Source organism: Schistocerca piceifrons, chromosome X, assembly GCF_021461385.2.
Source record: "Schistocerca piceifrons isolate TAMUIC-IGC-003096 chromosome X, iqSchPice1.1, whole genome shotgun sequence".
NCBI lineage: Eukaryota > Metazoa > Arthropoda > Insecta > Orthoptera > Acrididae > Schistocerca > Schistocerca piceifrons.
This window is the reverse complement of record NC_060149.1, coordinates 873,790,955-873,813,297: the sequence shown is the minus strand read 5'-3', so window position 1 is coordinate 873,813,297 and position 22,343 is coordinate 873,790,955. Positions and strand designations below refer to the sequence as shown.

The window sequence follows — 22,343 nt, the reverse complement described above, 5'->3', positions numbered from 1 at the left end:
TGTGGTGTGTCTTTCAAATGCTGTTTTGTTTCCACATCATTATTAAGTGTCACTGACAGCACCCTTGCGTACCCTTATGCAAGATTCCTTTGTGAGCTCTTGTGTACGTTAAATCAGCTTTTGATAATTTCAGGCCCATTTACACAAAGTATTATTGATTATTATTGCAATAGTTTGTGTCACACAGTGTCAAATGGAAAAGTCAAAAGTTATGATTTCTTTAGTAAAATCATTTTATGTTTTCAGAAAGTTAAAGGCTTTTTTGAGTATGGTCCTACCAGAATACTGTGTGGAAAATATCCAGTTGTACTTTCTGTCACTCCCACTTTTTTTAGAGCACTGTCAACATATTTTTTGGCATCTGGTGCCATGAGAGATGGTCTCCGAATTTTGCTCATTTTGGTAGCCACGTATCCAGGTGAAACACACTGTATTACTAGACCTTTGTGCCGGTATTCATCTGCAAGGTCTCTCGAGAATTTTTCTGTGTATGCCTGAAATTATATTATTTAATTCAAGAACTTTAATCTTTCTGTAGGAAGCACAATATATTTTTCATCTCTCTCTCTCTCTCTCTCTCTATACACACACACACACACACACACACACACACACACACACACAGAGAGAGAGAGAGAGAGAGTTTGCACTGCACCTGTCAAATAAAATGCATGACAAAGAACAAACAAAAATAAAATGTATCAAGTCTTATCTTCATTAATTCATCCATGGATGCACGCCATTCAAAAGATTAGGTGGAAAATGTTACGGAACCTACACTGAACCACTGAACTGCATAGAAAAGTAGCTAGGTATGCTAACAAGCAAACTTTTATTCTTTACAGAAAAATTACGCAAAAACACATAAGCAGATCATCATTCATTTCCTCAACAGATACCACCATATCAAACAGTCTCAAACAAAATGGGAATGATCACTAATCCAGGCAGTTTTCATCAGAGTTTGAGAGTTCTAGTTTCTAGTTTGCTGTACATGGGTGTTTGATAGCCTGATACCTATGTGACCTGCTCGATAAAAGCCCATAGAGCTCACTCTGCTGTATCTGTCTGCGGTTTTCAGTGAGAGTTCTTTGAAGCCTGTGATGCAACAAGATGACCACAAACACCAATTGAGTTTGCCCTACACATGTTTTATATATCAATGTTGATTCCACCATTTGAACATGCAATGCTCACAAGACTTCCATGGGGATGATAAGTACATGTGACCAGCTTTAATGAGCATGAAATGGGATCCAGAGCCAACACCATATGCATAAGTCTCCAAATGTGCTCAAAGGATCTCTTAAATGTACCCAATGTGCACACAATTTTTGGTAATTCAAGTGCTCGGTCACAATGCCATACAAAACACTACGAGAAACATTAGGAAAGTCTTCCCACAAGGAGGAAATCATAAAGCATCTGTTTTCTCTCACCTTATTGTCCATTTCCTGCACCAAACTTTCATTAACGACACAAGGACGTCCACTCCGTTGTTCATCATGCACATTTGTGCGGCCATCTTTAAATACTCTCACCCACTTTCTTACCAATCCACCACTCATAATGTTTTCTCCATAAACTGCACAGATCTCACAATGAATATTGATTGCTTTTAGGCCTTGAGCACTAAGAAATCTTATAACAGCCTGTACTTCACAGTCGGCGGGACTCACGGTTATCGGAGGCATCTTAAATACTCAGTACACAATGTAAGCAAGGAAGAATCAGACTGTAATGGTGTCAGTGCGTAGACAACAGATGTAGGTAACCAGTGTGCATGTGCAGAACGCTGACCACTGCACTGAGGCCACGGCGTGGCAGAATGGTACGTACTTAAAAAACACGCCTTGTACATTTCAGCCGAGGAAAGCTAAGTTGTAAGAAGATGATACATATTGCAGTTATGCTTTGATAACTGGTATCTTTATGTTATAATATGATAGTGTTGTAATGATCTTCATTAAAAGTTCCACTGGCAGTTAATCCCATTCTTGAGGTAAAGTCATGAGCAAGTCTGGAAGAGTGCTTGGTGTTGGTTGATGGGCTGCAATCAGTTTCGTCTGTTCATTGCAAACATAAACTACAGCAGAGCTTCCCCATCTGTAAGGACTTTTTCAAACATATGACCTGGTGAAAAATCATCCCTCCACTCTCTTCTTGCTTTTCAAAAGATTTATTAACCCTATGTGTTTGCAAATGTGTCTTTGTAATTTAAAACCTTTTAAAATCAATATTTATGCCCCTTTCTGTTTGATTGAATTGAAATTCCATATGTATGTATGAAAATGTTAACAGTGTAACATTACACTTCTATATGTCATAAATTTAAGATAAAGATTTCAAAATGGTCATGAAACTTTAGTATTTTCTCTCAGATTTTCAGGAAAAATCAATATATATGTGTTTTCAGAGCTATATATCATAAATTTCAAAATAAAGGCTTGTTTTTCCTAACAAATTGAATGACAAATTTTCTTTTTTGAAATTCATGTCTCGCAGTCTCCTCTATCACTTCTAAATGAAATTAGAAATAAATAACTGTTATATATCAAGCTGTTGTATGGAGTATGTCAGTGTCTGTTAAATCTCTTTTTCAAATGATGAAGCAGAATTGTAATTCTAAATTATACGAACACCTTTTGTTCTCCCCTTGCCGTGTCCCTCACAGTTTGTGAGCTCTTGATTTATAGTGTTAAATTCTGGAAGATTGCACTGGCCAGTCCCATCAGTAGAAATCTCACTGGTGAGAAAGTCGTATGCTATTGCAGCATAATGCAGATGATCATTATCACCCCTGCTTGCAATAGTCCGAACCAGCTGCACTGCTGAAAACTTATACACGTTATTGCAGAACCACATTTCTATGCCTTTGGGCATTAACAGTATTCCATCACCCGCCAAGTAAAATATGGCTTTATACAGTCACGCTCAAAATAATAAGCTCCCACATCAGCCACCAAACAGATCTCTTTTGACAATATTCCTGTGATTATACTGCCTTCAAATTTCTTTCCGCAGTAATGTATGGCAAGACATATTCTGCAAACAAAAGTTGGGTTTATCTGTAAAAGTGTACATTTCTTCATGGTCCATCTTGATGTAATTGATTCCACAGTGAACATGTAGAAGAGAGGATGGGGTGGATGATGGGAATGACACACATACACAGCAACATACACATACACAGCAACTACTGTCAGCCCCTGATAGATAGATTTCTGGGAAACCACAACTACTGGCACAATTCTAAGCTCTGCATATAATTGTTATAGAGAAACTGATGGATTTCATCATGCAGACACCAGCCCTTTTGTGCGCTGGTTTCTTGGACAACCTTGTATTGCCCTACAGCTAACAATTCCAGTATGATGCAACCATCATTAAAGCCTTAAAATGACATTTTCTCACATAACCAATCCTACTGAGAATGAAGTGTACATCAGAGAATTCTATTTCATTAAACTAGGTCCACATGACATATTTTTGGCAATGAGTTATAAATTTCACCAAATTTGCTCATAAAAAATGCTAATATGGGACATATTGAGTTATCATTGATTTTTTTTCTTTCTCTGTTCTTATTCAAACCACACACTACAGCTTTTCTATTTAGGTAATGTAATCCTGGTTTGTGAGTAAATCCTGATGGTAATGTGATTGCTCACCCTTCCTCTTTTCTTAATTACATTTAACTTTTGGACACTGGTGTTGCAGTTTACTTGTCCACACCCTAAAAGCTTCAGTTACAAGTTAATTTGAGAAAGATGAGCCTACAAATGAGGATGCAATTCTCATTTATCTGATCAACCATAGTGAGCATTGACAGCATCAGAGAAAATCTGAAAGGAGAGTCTGAAGTAGCAAGTCTTATTTACATTTCAATATGTTGCACATCAGTTTAGATGTGGCTAGGTTCTGAGGTTCAGCCTATCACTCAGGCAGTGGTGTGCCTTGTATGTGCAGACCATAGCAAGTTTCTCTCTGTCACCAGCTTCATCAGGTCTGATGGCAGAACTGCATTTACTGACAATTGCAATTGACACAAAATGTCATCAGCAAAATAGAGAGGATATTGCAGCATAATAGGTAGGATAAATAAATATAAATGTAAACTCTGCCCACAGGCCTCAGTGGGCCTGACGGTATCAACTGACCACAGTGTCATCTGTCAATGGCACCACCAGATGTGATATCGAGGGGCATCGGTCTGGCTGTTAACAGTTTTCATGACCTGGAGCCACTACTACTCGGTCGAGTGGCTCCTCTATTGACATCACGAAGATGAGTGCACCCTTTCATGTCATTTCATGAAGCAAAACTCTGTAGTACTGGAAATTGAACAGAGTTCCTCCACATGGCAGTCAGTTGTGCTGACCACTCGACTACAGAGGGGAACAAAATAGGGACAATAGGGTCACCTACAGAGATAAAGATGAACTTGATGCAAGATAATTTTGAAATGAATCTGAAGAATACTCAGTCAGAAGTACCTAAAAAAGTGCTGTTGTTACCATAATAAAGGATGTGATACTTTCTCTTCAAGTGAAAATTTTAGTCGAATGTAGTATGCGGAGATGAACAGATTTTCTGGTAACAAAATAAATTTTCAAAATAATATGTAGAAAGTTTGTCCTTAATTTGTATAGTCAGATTTGGAATTTGGAGATTGATCTTGCTGAATGTGAGTCCAGTGCCTTAACTGCTTTTGCAGTACATGTGCTACGGTGACAATGGAAAGCAAGGATCATCCTACCACAAGGAAAATGTGTTACATCATCCTCTGTTATCAAGCTGTCAGCACGTCTGACTGCCACACAGAGAACTCAAGTTTGATTCTTCGCAGTACGACCACTGATTTTTCCTCGGTTGGAATATGAGGAGCGAATGCACTCTGCTTTGTAAGGCCAACTGATGGGATACTGGAACAAGTAGCAGCTCCGAGTTTGGATAGCCAATGTAGACAGGAGAGGGTCATGCGCTGACTAAGCGCATCTCCTTAGCACACCCCAATAATTCCATTAGCAGAAGATGACATTCCAGCTAGTCAGCAGTGCATTACTATCAGGGCCTCAGCTTAGATTTAAGTATATTTAGTGTGGACAAGCCATTGTGTGGTCTCTATTGATCGACATGATGATTTGCTCAGCAATATCAGAATTTGAGAAATGGCTGCTGGGCAGTATATAGCGCAGAAAATGTAATGTATGTTACCAAAAACAGTGAAACACATTAAAATAGAAGAAAAAGGAAGGGATGTTAGCATGTAATGCTGTGTTGACAGGTAGGTTACTACAGATGGAATGATAACTCAATAGGATGAGTGAAGAGTAGAAAACCAGCTATCACCAGCAACCTTTTCGAAGAAAACGTACTGAAATTTACGCTCTGTGGTTTAGTGAATCTTGTGTAGTCATAGGGACAGGCAAGGTCTCACTAGAAATAAATTATTATGTATATAGTTTGGTTTCAGATGAGATTATAGTTAATATAGTGGGAACACAGTTGGACAGGAGCTTTAAGGCGGAGACTTGACTGTACATTGAAATACATTTTTGTGTCATGTAGTCAATTGGACAGTAGATTTAAAATAAATCAATACTGTAAAAAATTATTGTGTCAAGGCTATACAGTACCTTAGATGCTGCATATACAGTTAGCAACGGGCTTGGAATAAGTGCTGCTGTTGATGATACATTGATTATCACACCTCTTCCCTTGCTTAGCATGCTAGGAATGACTAGCTGTGTCATTTGAGTTACAGAACCAATATTGCAGTTTATAATATTTAGGAACAGTTTTTCCTTATTTGGCACATCATGCAGGTACTCTGGATAAGAGTAACTCATTCCAACATTGTTGACAAGAACTCCAATATCCAAACTTGATAACTTTTCTGCTATAGGAGAATAGGTAGTGTTGTCATATATTGTGAAATCTACTTGTACAAATTCTGTGGAGACTCTATGGATATTTTCTGAAAGAAAAAATAAAAAGGTTTTAATCATTTAATGAATAATAGGTTTCTGGAAATATACTATTAACTTACTAAATATTTTTAATAACTATAACTTTACATCTCCCTCTTTTTAATTCTGGCCATAAAGACAAAAATGCTAAAAATTGTCTGTGGAGATGTTCAGGGAACTATTTTGGTATCCATTTGGAGTAATTTAATGTGAGATATTTTTTTTTCAAAAATTATTGTTTCAAGGAGGCAACATTAAACTAAACAAAATTGTGAAGTGTCTTTGCTAGTGTTCCTTGTGTGTCTTTGTCCAAATTCCATCATCACATTGTTCTTCTCTCCACTTTTGTTCCATGATTTCTTCTCTTTGTATCTCTCCGATTCTTTTTGTATACTGCTCTGCCTTTTTCAGTTCTTCTTGCCAGTATCCATTGCAGTTATTGTATTCTACTTCACAATTTATTCTTTGGACCTAAGAAGTTATTGAAGGTATAAAAAACTCATATTAAATGAATTTGAAGAGCTACACTATGGACGAGATGTAGGATGTATAATAACTCAACCTGAATCAGAGTATGTACACTTTTTGTTTTCACTAATACGGTACAATGAAGTTACATCTTTACACACAGATGTTGTTAAGTGAGATGACAGTCAAAGATCACTCACATGTTGTCTCAGTTGACCACCAGTGAAGTTCTTTGTTGTCATGTACTTCCCACAGAGCCCCTTACCCCACCTCCCCCCTGCCCCCTCCCCTTGTCCACCCTATAGTGTTTAGCACAGTGAGGGGAGAGTGTGGAGTGCAGGGGCAGTGAGAAAATGTGAAGACAGAGAGGTTGGCAGGGTGCCATGTGGACATGCCAGGCATTTTGTAGCCTGCTGTGGGGTCGATGCTGGGAGGCAAAGTACACTGCACAACATTAAGGTGGTAGTTGTGAAGGCGCACCAGTACCCAATGCATGTGGCCGAAATGTGAGTGCGTGGTGGTGTCAGAAGTTGGAGGGGTGGCAGAGAGTTCACCAGGTGCCAGTGAGGTTGCGTGATTCAGAAGGTGTAGGTGTGAAGCCATGATGTTGAAGTTACCATCAATGGAGAAGTGGAAGGCAAGAGCAGTGGCATCGACATCATGTGGTGTGTTAACTGTTTCCCTGAAGTGATGGGCAATAGAGCTGTCTGCAGTCTGGCAGCCAGGTTGCTGCCCTTCAATGAGAAGGTCATTGTCAGGCAACTCAATGTTAGGATCCTCCAGGAGAAAGTTGTGGATATCAAGGTGCATTTTGAAGACTGGAGGTATGTCACTGCTGGTGGGAGGGCTGTTTGCCAGACTAGTGAGGGGAGATTGCCAGAGAACATTGTTCAGTAAAGCTTCTTGCATGGTCTGTGCCAGTTTAAGATGATCAATGGACCCTTTTGTAGGTTTCCCATGTAATAATATGTCAAAGGTGTGGTCATCCTGTTGAAGCAGCTTGTGGTGACATGAGAATGAGGCTTGCAAGACTAGTTATATTGTGTCACCACACAGCGTCATGACTTCACAATCAGGAAAACTTTAGGCACTGAGTGCAGAAGAAGGGGAGCTATACAGAGATGAGTGATGTGTTGTTTTACTTATGATACCAGGCTGGGCAAGTGTGAGGGTATAGTTGAAGGTTATTGGGACACAAAGTCCGCACAGAGGGAGAACACTTTGCTGTACAAAGTTTCAGTGGGTGAAGCTCCGAGGTTATATTTATTGGCCATAAGCACTTTCAGAAGTACCAGCGGTAATGTCTTTGTTCAAAGTCCACTGTGGCACATGAGAGCTGTCTTTAAGGTGTGGTGCCATTGCTCAATGAGCCAGTTACTCTGTAGGTGATAGGTTGTTGTTCTAAAGTGACAGGTGCAGACCATGCTGCACAATTCGAGGAAGAGAGCAGATTCAAACTGCTGACTTTCATTTGTTATTTTAGACCTGGGACATCTGAAGCATAAAATTCACATGTCAATAAGAGCTTTGGTGGTAGAGTCAGCAGTTATATCTTTGAGTGGTACAACTTCTACCTGTTGAGTGATGTGGTTGATCTCTGACATGATGTACTGATAGCCATCAGAGATGGGTATTGGTTCCACAAAATTGACATGCACGTGCTAAAAACATCCTCTTGGAACTTCAGAGTGACACAGGGGCAGTTGAAGATGGCACGAAACATTGCTCTTTCAGCACGGGACACACAAACAGGTCCAAAGCTAACATTCTCCTTCACAATAGGCCATATGAAATGGTCCATCACCAGGCACCACAGGTGCACCAAGTTATGTAACTGGTCAAAGATGACATGGTGGTGGGGAACAAGAGAGCATGATCTTCTTTGTGTAATGTGACAGAGAATCAGGTGGGTTGCACCCAGGATTGGTCGAAGTTCAATCTGTAGGTTCATGGAAGGGTTGTGAGAACAGCATGTATCTACTGGTCTTGCTGTTGGTTTTTGGAAAGCTGTTCATAGTCAAAGTGGGATGACATGGCGTTGATGCATGAGAAGTAATCTGCCATGACATTTTCTGCACCTTTGAGATGACAAACATCGGTAGTGAACTGTACAATGTAATCCAAGTGCCAAAACTGTCGCGAGGCAAGTGCCCCTTGGGGGGTTTCAGAGAACGTCAGTGAGCAGACAGTGATCCATGCAAATAATCAGAAAGCATCCTTCAATGTATTTCCTGAAGTTATGTATTGATTTGTAAACTGCTAGTAGCTCTTGATCATACACTGACCACAAACAATGCGAAGGTGGGAGCTTGTGTGATAAAACCAGGATGGGTGTTGAACACACCCCCAACCTCTTGGTGCAGGACAGTGCTAATAGCAGAAGTGCTCATGTCGACTGTTATGATGATCTGGAAGTCAGGGAGATGATGTGCCAAATTGATGTATGGACAAGGCAGTCTTTAATGTGTTTGAAAGTAGATTGCATTTCTGATGTCCACGTGAGTGCATTTGCTAGTAGTGTTCTTGCCAGTAAGAGCTTGAGTGAATGGCATGTGGAAGGAAGCTGCCTGTGGAAGGTACCTACAATAAAAAATTACTGTGACTAAAAATGGATATAGTTGTTGGTAGTCTTGCGATGGCAGCGGTTGTTGAATATTCTCTAAACACTGTGGTGTAGGGTGAATGCCAGAGGTGTTTATTACATGAACAAAGAAAACAACTTCCTTCTGTCAGAACTGGCATTTTTCTTTGTTGATCACAACTCCACTGTCAGTGAGCAAATAAAAAACTTGTTTGAGACTTATGTTATGGGAGTCATCATTTGTTGAGAAAATTAGGATGGCGTCGAGATAGGGATAACGAAACAGAAACTTGAATAGTGCACTGTCAATGAAGTGCTGCCAGGTTTTAGCAGTGTTCTTAAGTTGGTACAGCATAAACATAAATTCAAAGAAGTCAAAAGGTGTGATAACAACTGTTTTTTGAATGTTGCCCAGGTGCATAGGGATTTGCAGTTAAGATTTCTTGCAGTCAGTGAAACTAAACACAGAGGTGTCCACCAAATAATGAGTGAAATCCTGCATGTTCAGAACTGGGTAGCAGTCCAGTATAGTACAAGCATTGAGAACTCTGTAATCACCACACAATCTGACAGACACATCTTTTTTGGGAACCAGTTTGTTGAGTGAAGCCCAGGATCAGTCAGATGGTCTTATGATGCCAATTTGTAGTTCATCTACCACTGCCTTAGTGACCCAGAGTAAATGTGGTGGTAGTCTACACAGTCTATGTTGCACAACAGAGGGGGGGTAGGGGTGGGGGGGGGGGTGCACAAGTTTGTGCAAAGCCAGTCTTACGAGGAAGAGCACAGACACACATTAGAGAGAGGCGGGAGGGGTCTGAATGAAAAGCACAGTACTGAACTTTGTGTTGGTAGATGAAGATGGTGTTCCAGGTGTATCCACAGGTGGCAGAAGATCTGCAGGGTCAACTCGATCAGAGAAGCAGAGGTTATGTTGGAATCAGGAGGAGGTGGTTCATATAGCTGGTTGAGATGGAGCAGTGCCATGTGGAGTTCTTCCATGACTTAATGAATTATTGTGTAAGATAGCCTTATTGTTATGTTGCATGTGGATATTTGCCACATGCATGTCAAAATAGAGTTGTTGTTCCTTCTGAATATGTCTCATGATGTGGAGGCTATTGGGCATTATCGACAGCTATTGGGCGTTATCATGAGTGGCGGAAGCTGCTGCATAAAGTGGGTGGTGCCATTATACTGGTCTGCTGAGGGGATATGGCCATCAACGTCTATTGTAGAGCAGCTGAAACACCACTGGGCAGATTGGGAACCAAACAGAAATGTTGGAGGAAGTCTGCATCGAGTGCTGACTCGCCCACTTCTCTAACTAAAAATGTCTAGGTGAAAATGTCATCAAAACTGAGGTCCAGTGTACATGTCTGAGATCCTTACACTCAATAATAGTTGTTTGCTGCTCAGAGCTGGACATCTGAGCAGACAGGCTTTAGGGATGAAGAAGAGGGCAGCAAAGTACGGACTTCCAAGCTGGAGTTGACAAGGAAGCAGTGCCACTGATGGGTCCGAGAATGAAGAGTTTGTTGTCCTGATGAGAGCAAGGTGGCATCATCGTTCTGGGTGTCTACTTGGCTTAGATAACCTGCTAGGTTCAGAGCACCTTCTGCAATCCATAATTCGAGTTTGGTAAGTCACATGGTGGATGCCAGTTGTGAGTGGAGTAATCAAATTGTGTATGGTACCGGCAGAAGGAATTCTGCACAGACATGGGTGTGGTGCAGATTGTGATTGGGCAGGGGTTTGTTGTGATGGTGCATAGGTCATTGGTCTGGTTGGGTGTGGTGACATTAGGTATGGCGGAGGTTGGGTGAGATCAGCTCGGCTGATGATAGGCGGAAGGTCAGTTGTGGTCCTACCATGGTTGCAAGTCATGTTTGACACCATTGTTGTCAGTGTTATTAATACATTGTTGATGCTGAATGATGGAAATAGTCTGTCTATTAGTTCAAGCATGCATCAAATGGCTCTTGCTCAGGGGTAACATGGTCAGTTGAATTTCCAAGCAGCTTAATGACCCACAATGTCCATAGTGTAAGACAGGGCATGAGGTGTAAATCAAATTGAGTGCTTAACCAAACCCATAGTTGTGACAGAGTCCTGTCCTTTAAATCTTCTCTCTAGACGATATGGTGTAACTGTTCTTACAGGAAGTGGATGAGGTGGTGAGGGAGTGCCATTTTAGCAAGCTTGTACTTATTACACGAGGGTGGGGCAAGGATGATATCACTTATCACAGCCACCTGTCTACCCAGGTGACTAAGCAGTGTGTTGAATTTTGTGCTATCACTGATGGCATCACTCAAAATAAAAATGTTGTCCATGATGGCAAACCACAGATTTGGTTGATCAGGGAAAAAAGTGGTAGCTTAAAATGCATCTTTAGTCCAGTAGGTTGCCACAGTGACATCCATAGAGGGAGAACAGCAGTGCAATTAGGTTCTGTAAGTGGCATAACTGGATGCACAGAAGACAAGTTGGAACACAAAGGAGCCAGCTGCATGAGTCCTGGAGTGAAAGAATTTGTGCACATTGAGCACCCCAGCAAAAATTATCAAATGCAAATTCAACCAACTGGACTGACGTGGCTCGGAAGTAGCCTGATTTATGAGAGAAGTGGAGTCCATTGTAAAATCACAGAATAGGTTGTCTGACGTACTCAATTTTTCAGTACCATTGTTCACTGTCAAAGCACTATCATGAAGAGTGTCGCTATTACTTTTGATAACCTGAGGGGCTTGAAGGGTGCTGTCCATAACCCTGGGTACCATAGCATAAGAACTGCTGTCCAGATGTGTGAAATGCGCTGTGCAATGGAGGCACAATGGCAATATTGTAGTTGCACAGTAACTGTACATGTCCCAAACTAAACATGAACATGGTCATCATAGGTCACCAATATAGAGCCACACTATGAATGAGATATAGGATGTATAATAACACAACCTGAATCTGAGTAGGCACATGCTTTATTTTCACTGAGGTGGTGCAATCACAGTAAATATTTATATTTAGAAGCAGTTAGTGAACTGACAGTCAAAGATCTCTCACACATGGTCTCAGTTGACTGTCAGTGATGTTTTTTGTTGTCACGGAATTCCCACAAACTTTTGGTAAAAACATTTACCAAAAATTCATTTAATATGAGTTTTTATATCTTTAGTAACTTCACAGCTTACAAGTTGATGGAAGAAGAGATGAAACTCTCAGAATTCCACTAAACACTGAATTTAAAAAAATCCTACAAAAACAAATAGCTACTAACTACATCTTTCGTAATCAGTACCTTGTCAGCCGACAACTCGGATCATACTTCTAACATAGGTGTTTCATTTTAGGACACCATCCTATACTTACACAATTTGTAACATTAAAATTGTATCATAGTTATATTGTGCACTCTCTGTTTCCTGTTTTATACCCTTTTGTCTCAAAATAAGTAACAATGTATTGAGCAACTGAGACATATTGCTTTCTCATTCACCTTCATTGCTGACTGTGGAAATAACCACTGAATACTAAACATTACCATCAACCACAATCAGCTTCCCAATAACTGAACAGTGATATTGTATCAAATGCATAATTCATATTTATTCATGCTTTGCAGGCACACTAAATGTTGCTGTTTATGGTCTTTTTTCCAAAGCCAGAAGCTTAATGTGCTCACCTGATAGATGAACCGTGTGTGTGTGTGTGTGTGTGTGTGTGTGTGTGTGTGTGTGTGTGTGTAACAGAAATGAATTACAAATCTGTAAGTATTTGTTGTGATGAACAAGTTAAAATAATGTGCTACCTGTTATGTTACTCATACATGCCTCATCAACCCATGGAGTGTGAAAGGTGCAGTAGGTACTAGGAAATTCACAGAAATACTAATTATAACTGCAACCTAACAAATAGGACATCTGATAATGGTAAGTATCTTAGAATAACTTACGTATCTCTGTTGCAACAGCTATCAACTTTTCACGAGATCGGCTAATAAGCAAAATGTTCAGTCCTTTCTTTGCAAGCTGAAAATATAATAAAATGTTAATAAGAGAAGGATCTGTCAGCTGTCTCTGAGTGTATAAATAATTTTAATACTTACAGCAAATGCATAAGCTTTCCCAATTCCATCTGTTGCTCCTGTGACAACTGAAAAAGTAAATTGAAACCAATTTCAGTACTGACACATTTTAAACTGAATAAATTACTTATAGAAAATCTTCACTTTTGTAAATAAATCACTAATGTACAATTCTGTTAGTATGGAAGGTGAAATTCCACGTCTTTACTTTTTTCTCCCTATTGTACCCATGATACTTAGAATGTAACAAGTCTGAATCGCCGCTGTACTATTGTTCCACCAAACACCTCCTCTCTCTCTCTCTCTCTCTCTCTCTCTCTCTCTCTCTCTCTCTCTCTCTCTAACTCTCTCTCTCTCTCTCTCTCTCTACCCCCCCCCCCCCCCCCCCCCACTCATATTCTCATTCCTCCATTCCTCCCTTCCCTCTGCGTGTGTGTGTGTGTGTGTGTGAAATATTGTAGTATCATAAATAAACATTGTCACTTTTATTGTTCTTCTTTGCACTGATGGGCCTAAACAAGATGAGTCCAGCCTTTGGCTGTTAATTCAATTGTATGACTACCTTATAAAACCAATACACTGTATTTGATACAGAAGTACATATGATTTCAAAGATAATGAAACACACAAGTCTCACATGCACAGATTCCCTTAATGAACTATTGCCTACTAAACAAATGCAAATAGCAGATAAAATAGTGTAAAACATTCAGAATATTCTTCTTCATGAAGGAAAGAAGGGATTATTGCATGGACTCAAGGAATTTGATGACTTTGAACAAGCTGATTCAAGAGCACAGAATAGTGAGATTTGCCCTGTTGCATGTTGTGCCTTCATGCATGATGTTGAGATAAATGCTAATGAGTAATTGAATCAGATACAACTTCTGTTTTGGAGGGACAGAACTGTCAACACAGCAGATCAAATACTTCAGTGGCTTCACATGACTGGAATATCATTGAATCTTGTACTAGCTATGAGTGGGAGAGCTGAATGTAGGGGTGGCAATACACACGACACCAGTGTATATGATCAGTCCAGATCATAGTTGCATGATATACAATACACCCGATGTGTCAGGATGCGGAGCCACTAGGCATTTCACATGTCACCATGTCTAAGGCAAATCAGGAGAGATCAGTCACTAGTTCCACACACACACACACACACACACACACACACACACAATTGCAGTGAGCATCTATACCATTTACACCCCAGTGGATGCACAAAGCACCCATTGGATGCACAAAACATCAAAAAAGGTTGTCTGCACTGATGCCAGGGTATAGGTACAACAGAATCTAGATAAGGCAATCCATCCTGCTAGTCAAAAGAGTGCTGTTCAGGCATATGATGGTGGTAGTAATAGTTCCATTCTGATGTGTGTCTGTTTGTTCACATAAAATGTGGTACAATAATGTCAGAACATAACATTAGAAACAATTGTTTCTGCAATCACAGTCCAATGTGAGCTGCACATTATAAATTACCAAAGTCAGACAGCAACCTCAAAAACCTTTTACCTTCACCAAAAACATATTAGTTTGATGCAAGTGAATGAATGGTGATTCAGAAGAGTCATGTAGTTTCATGAACCATCTGTTGTCTCTTTGCAATCAAAAGGTGGGGATTATGTTTCAGGATGCACAAAGAAACCTGCCTTCTTGCTACAGTAAAGATGGAGATATGTTTATGAAGATCTGGGCCACAGCTTAATGGTATTCAATTGCTCCTTTTGTTATTCTTGCAGTACAAATTGTGATTGATTTGGTTACCAATTATATCTCATGGTACAAATGTTATTCTGAATGAGCACACTATGTTGATGACAGTGCCTACTTCCTACTGGTAGATATGTTCAGATGTGGCTTGACTGAGATATGGATGAGCATTAATATTTTTGCTCACTTTAATCATCCCATCTTAACATAACTGAAATCTGTGTTTGGATTTAGAGAGTAGTATCCCTGATTCAGATTTTCTTCCCCATCTTGCTGACAAAACAAAGTACTGCAGTTCATGTCTGATAGAAAGAAATAATTACTGCACAATATCAATCCATAAAGAATACTTGCTGCATGACAAAGATGACTATTAATCATGTTAGTTGAGATACTTCCATTTTTTCATAAGCATGTGTATTAAATATATGCCACTATCTGAAAACTTAATGTGCCTGTGATATTAGTGTACAAGTATACCTGCCACATATAAATTTTAATTATTGCACTGGTCAAAGAGCGCTGAATGATGACAGAGGACAATGAAATTTTTTGAAAATCTCTAAATATTTTTTAAAAGTATTGGAATCACTCATCTGTTTTATCTTTGTTGCTTTCCATTCAAACTGGCTTACCTGCTTCTCAGATGTAATATACATAATGTTTGTTAGTAAAAATAAGTATTGAAATATTTAATACATGACAAATATGAGTCATGTAATTTTAAAGTTTTATTATCTTGATCTGAAAATGATAACAGCTTCCAAGATGCCTTTGTGGAATTGATGCATTACTGCTGACAATTTCTTGATGATGGCACTGTTGCAGGCAGATGATATTTTAGGCCTTTACAATCAGCTTAGGGTTTTATGGTTTGGAGAAATAAGATTATGAGGAAGGAGATGGAAGTGGAATGTATTTAGTGAGTAATGTTGTCATTACGGAAAAGGATATTTCCATGCCTGAGAAGAGTATTGTTTGAGGTAAGATGCCATCTGCTATACAGGATTGAATGGAGGTACAATTAGATCAACTGGTACATGGTGGTAGCATTTTCAGAAAATGTGGAGCAAGTAGCCAGTGTAGCTTGTTCAAGGATAAGGGGGCACTCAGTGGAGTGCATATTTTGAAAGATGGTAGTAATGAATTGAATAATGTATTTAACAGTGTGAGCCAACTGTTGAGCTGTTAGTATGGAGTGATATTTTCTTGGGATCATAGTGAACATTTAATTCACATTTCATGTGAGGACTAATTGCTTTACGTTTGTACAATGTGAGCTGGTGCCAATGCCATAGAGACTCGTCACTTGTGCCAGTTCTACCAGCACCAGAGGCAGTGCTGAGGGTGAAGATATCGACTTCACTTCAGCCAACTGCTGGCCAAGTACAATCCACCAATGACCACGCAACAACAGACGGAAGGGTACTCAAAAGATAGAAGAGCAGTGCTCACCCACTTGGTTATAGATCATCGTCCAGGGCTGACTTTGACAGGGAACATTGTTTAGTGAACTCTTGGACATGAACAGACAGTTGTTATAAATTGCATTTGCTGTGTACTGTGAAGTTTACATACAATTATTTGCATTTAGCCATTGAGGGCCGTTTTTGTGTTATATTACAAGCACTGTTGCAGACTTAATTATTCAACAAGTCATAAAGATAAGCAAACTTTTTCACTCATTTGTGTAACTGTGTGACTAATTTGTTGGAGTGTTGTAGAACCTTTGTTATCCTATCCTGTTACCTGACCCTGGGGCATAGATGTGTAATAGTGGCAGGGAGAAATTGTCTTAGCAGTGTACTGTACCAGAAGCCATTTCACGAACTCCCAAACTCAGCTTACCATAACAACAGCGACAAGTCGGCCTCCACAGCAGTAGTGATGAAGCCTTTACAAAACTGGCAATGAAGGTTTATAAAACGTATTGTTCAGCTGTGGCATTTGACTCTGAAGGTGGGGTGGGGGAATTGAGTTTGAGTCCATGTAATGTACAGGAATCCCAATCATCTCAAGACAAAAGCAATTAAAGACATATATCCTATCATCTCAGTTCATTTCAGCCAGCTTCTGCTGACAGATATACTTCTTCTGGGCCACTGAAGGGTGACTGACATATGGAACTGTCTGCATTACACCCATCTATGAGCTGGTGAAGTTCTAAAGAAATTGAAATGTTGCCTTTGTAGATTATGTTATTAGAGTGCTTCGGATAATCAATCAATGCATGTATAAGTTGTAGTAAGAAGGAAGTACTAGTATGAAATGCCAGGGAAATGCTACTGTGTCAACACGGCATTTGCAATGATACATTTGCATATGTAGGGATGAAGGGTTATACATTGTGTCTGCATCACGCTGCTCATCATTGTCCTTGTTTGAATTTCAGTGTAGTTCTTTAGCTACTTAGTGTGCACAATGTGCTGTCTCATCTCCTCTATTCACCTACATCCACATCTATATGTATACTCTGCAAATCACATTTAAGTGCCTGGCAGAGATTTCATCAAACCACCTTCACAATTATTCTCTGTTATGCCACTCTCAAACAGTGCTCAGATAAAATGAACACCTATATCTTTCTGTGTGAGCTCTCATATCCCTTATTTTATTATGATAATCATTTTCACATTCGGAGGAGAAAGTTGGTGGTTGAAGTTTTCTGAGAAGATTCTGCGATAATGAAAAACACCTCTATTTTAATGATGTCCACCCCAAGTCTTATATCATTTCAGTGACACTCTGTCCTCTATTTTGCGACAATACAAAATGTGCTGCCCTTCTTTGAACATTCTCGATGTACTCCAGCACTGCAAGTTTAAATGCAGCAAAAACCTCTCAGACAAACAGAAGCTAAACTATGTCAAAGTTAGCATAAGGAGGGCTATGCGTGAAGCATTCAGTGAATTCGAAAATAAAATTCTATGTGCCGACTTGACAGAAAATCCTAGGAAGTTCTGGTCTTACGTTAAATCAGCAACTGGCTCAAAACAGCATATCCAGACACTCTGGGATGATGATGGCATTGAAACAGAGGATGACACGCGTAAAGTTGAAATACTAAAAACCTTTTTCCAAACCTGTTTCACAGAGGAAGACCGCACTGCAGTTCCTTCTCTAAATCCTCGCACAAACAAAAAAATGGCTGACATCGAAATAAGTGTTCAAGCAATAGAAAAGCAACTGATATCACTCAACAGAGGAAAGTACTCTGGACCTGACGGGATACCAATTTGATTCTACACAGAGTACGCGAAAGAACTTGCCCCCATTCTAACAGCCATGTACTGCATGTCTCTAGAGGAACGGAAGGTTCCAAATGATAGGAAAAGGGCACAGGTAGTCCCAGTCTTCCAGAAGGGTCATCCAGCAGATGCGCAAAACTATAGACCTATATCTCTGACATTGATCTGTTGTAGAATTTTAGAACATGTTTTTTGCTCACGTATCATGTCATTTCTGGAAACCCAGACTCTACTCTGTAGGAATCAACATGGATTCCAGAAACAGCGATTGTGTGAGACCCAACTCGCTTTATTTGTTCATGAGACCCAGAAAATATTAGATACAGGCTCCCAGGTAGATACCATTTTCCTTGACTTCCGGAAGGCATTCGATACAGTTCTGCACTGTCGCCTGATAAACAAAATAAGAGCCTACGGAATATTGGACCAGCTGTGTGACTGGATTGAAGAGCTTTTAACAAACAGAACAAAGCATATTGTTCTCAATGTAGAAACGTCTACAGACATTAAAGTAACCTCTAGCGTGCCACAGGGGAGTGTTATGGGACCATTGCTTTTCACAATATATATAAATGACCTAGTAGATAGTGTCGGAAGTTCCATGTGGCTTTTCGCGGATGATGCTGTAGTATACAGAGAAGTTGCAGCATTAGAAAATTGCAGCGAAATGCAGGAAGATCTGCAGCAGATAGGCACTTGGTGCAGGGAGTGGCCACTGACCCTTAACATAGACAAATGTAATGTATTGCGAATACATAGAAAGAAGGATCCTTCATTGTATGATTAAATGATAGAGGAACAAACACTGGTAGCAGTTACTTCTGTAAAATATCTGGGAGTATGCGTGCGGTACAATTTGAAGTGGAATGATCATATGAAATTAATTGTTGGTAAGGCGGGTGCCAGGTTGAGATTCATTGGGAGAGTCCTTAGAAAATGTAGTACATCAACAAAGGAGGTAGCTTACAAAACACTCATTCGGCCTATACTTGAGTATTGCTCATCAGTGTTGGATCCGTACCAGGTTGGGTTGACGGAGGAGATAGAGAAGATCCAAAGAAGAGCGGTGCGTTTTGTCACAGGGTTATTTGGTAAGCGTGATAGCATTACAGAGATGTTTAGCAAACTCAAGTGGTAGACTCTGCAAGAGAGGCGCTCTGCATCATGGTGTAGCTTGCTGTCCAGGTTTCGAGAGGGTGTGTTTCTAGATGAGGTATCGAATATATTGCTTCCCCCTACTTATACCTCCCGAGGAGATCATGAATGTAAAATATGAGAGATCTGAGCACGCACGGAGGCTTTCCGGCAGTCGTTCTTCCCACGACCCTTACGCGACTGAAACAGGAAAGGGAGGTAATGACAGTGGCATGTAAAGTGCCCTCCGCCACACACCGTTGGGTGGCTTGCGGAGTATATATGTAGATGTAGATGAACAGGCTTTAAATCCACATCCAACAATCTAGATTGAAGTTCTCTGTCATTTTTGTAAGTAAGGGGGCATAGCTTACCCACAGCAAATACAATGATACTTGAAACCTTTAAAAGATAACCTTATACATCAAGGTGAGCCAGGTGCCAACATGGTGGACATCTGTTGGGGCAAAATAGTTGATAGTGGGCTACATCTGGGTCATTTCCACTCCTCAGTTATATAAGCCTTGCACATACTTGTGGGGGCGGTGCTCATGGGAATGGAATGATTAATGCTTCATTGGAGGTAAACTCTCCCAATGTGTTGGGTTTGGCGCATGGGGGCACTGACACTCATTCATTAACGAAAACATTTCACTTTCGTACAAGAACCCACAAATGGCTCCAAGTACACTTGATAATAGCCAATATCTATTTCTTCAACCTCCACATAATTAATACATCTACCTGTTGAGAAGGGTAGGATGCAAGTTCTGTTTGTACAATTTTTTTCTGGGTGACGGGGCTTCAACTGCCCTCTCCTGATCCTAGGTGGGTACAGGCTTACCTTCTTATAACAGTAAAGGTTTCTGTCAAGAATCTAGGACTGCAAATTAATGTGGAATAACTGTATAAATCAAGCTATGGGGAAGACACATACTACATTGTGATATATTGGAAAAATTTGGTGGAAGTGCATTTCACCCACTGAAGGCATCACTTATGGAACTGACATTAGACCAATGCTTGAGTGTTATTTGGATAGTTTGTTATTGACACCAAGTTGGAATAACCACAGAGGTTTAGAAGGTGCAAAAAGGACCTGCATGATTCATCGCAGATTTGTGTCATCAGTATGAGAACATAACATAAATAATCAATCAGCTTCTGTAGAGACACTGCAAGAAATAAATTGGCACCATGTGGGACCTTACTTTCAAAATTCCCTGAATATACTTTCCTCTGTGAGTCAAGAAACACATTACCCTTACATACAGACTGCATAGTGACCACAGTGGTGAAATTAAAGAAATTGAGGGCCATACAGAATGATACCAACAATGGTTCTTCCTACATAGCATCAGTGAATGAAATATAGAGGGGTAACATTGCCATTGTACTTTGACCACACACCATTCTATGACATGGTGAGCGATAATGTAAATGCATAGTACTGAGCAGTTACATTCCATAAGCTAAGAGACCTATAAACTTCTGTAAAAATGTGATTTATGGGGACACAATGTGGACTAAACTATGGTGGGACACACGAAAAGATGTGATGTAGATGACATGCTGTACAAGACTGCTTAGAGTGCTTGCAATAAGAGTCCATGTAAACAGAGGACTAAGATTAGAGTTTAATGTCCAGGCAATGTCAAGGTCATTACAGACAGAGCACAAGTTCAGACTGGTGAAGAAGATCAGCCATGACCTTCTCAAAGAAACAGCCCCAATGTTTGCCAATAAGCAATTAAGGGAAACTGTGGAAAATCGAAATCTGGATCATCTGACTGGCTACTGCATCCTAGTCATCCCACAGAATTATTTGGTGTAGTGATTCTTACTGCGCATTGTGTGCATTTGAAACACATTATCTGAATTATATGGAAGCAAGATGGTGCAGTAAACACATTTTGATGACATAACTAGCAGCTGCATTATTGGCAGACACAGCCTGGAAATGTGGGCTGCAAGTATAAAATTGACCATATCATATTTCACAGCTGTGGAGAAGATTCCAGGATGAAGGAAACATTCAGTTACAGTATGGGTAATGGTGACTATGTGCTTCAGTTCAGTGCCAGGATCATTATCTTGCCTTAAATGACCAGAGATATATAACTAGAAGAGCACGTGTCCTAGCTAGAGCCCACTCGGCAGCTGATGGGTCACACATTTTCAGATATACTGAGTATTGTAGGCTTCGCAAGGTTGCTTTGTATTCTTGGCGACATGTTAGATGCATTTCAGTCACACAAATTCACTGTGTGACTCATGTTACCATTTTTCACCAAAATATTCCAGGATTGAAGAATAAAGTAGATGAGCTCCTGGTTCGTTTAGATGACATTGAATATGATAATGTAATAGATATACTATGCTTGTCTGAGCATCGCATTGTGTCTGATATGGAAAAGGTAAATATCAGTGGTTATAAACTAGCTGCACATATGAGTAGAGTGAATAAGGTGAGAGGAGGAATTGCCATATATATCAAAAGTTATCACTGTGTAAAAAGCTTGGATACAAAAAAGTTTCGTCTAGAGCAACACATAGAAGCACGTGCCTGTTAACTTAAACTGAAGGAGGGCTCTTTTATAATTGTAACAGTATGTAGGTCCCCTCCAGGAAACTTTCATTTATTCCTGGAAAACTTGGATGCCCTGTTGTGCTATCTGTCAGATAGGGGAAAGCAAATTATTATTTGTGGGGACTTCAATGTTGATTCACTGAAAGAGAGTAATAGGAAGAATGACCTGGAAGTCTTGCTCAGTTCTTTCAATTTGACATCTGTCATTAATTTTCCTACTCGGGTAGTAAAGGACAGCAGCACATTGATAGATAACACTTTTATAGACCAAGATAAGTTTAAAACCATAAATTCTTGTCCTGTTGAGAATGGCCTTTCTGATCATGGTGCTCAGCTAGTTATAGTATATGACATAGCTCCATTCAGTAATTCAAAACTACCCTCCAAAGTTGTGCGTTCAATTAATGACTCAACAATTAGAAATTTCAGGGAAAATCTTCAGCAGTTAGACTGGGATGAGGTGTACAAGGAACCAGTTGCTAATTTAAAATATAACTTATTTCATGATACACTGTAAGAGAATTTGAAAACTGTTTCCCCA

At 39.9% G+C, this 22,343-nt stretch overlaps 1 protein-coding gene across 1 annotated transcript; it reads right to left on the bottom strand.

The window, feature by feature from the left end:
- Window positions 1–242: 242 nt before the first annotated feature.
- On the bottom strand, window positions 243–22,000 carry LOC124722750 (very-long-chain 3-oxoacyl-CoA reductase; the record flags this gene model as incomplete). The annotated part of the gene is made up of 5 exons (XM_047247890.1): window positions 243–494; window positions 5,640–5,980; window positions 12,974–13,049; window positions 13,127–13,180; window positions 21,977–22,000. Coding segments are annotated over 5 exons (747 nt in total), but the record flags the coding sequence as incomplete, so codon positions are not given.
- Window positions 22,001–22,343: the final 343 nt, after the last annotated feature.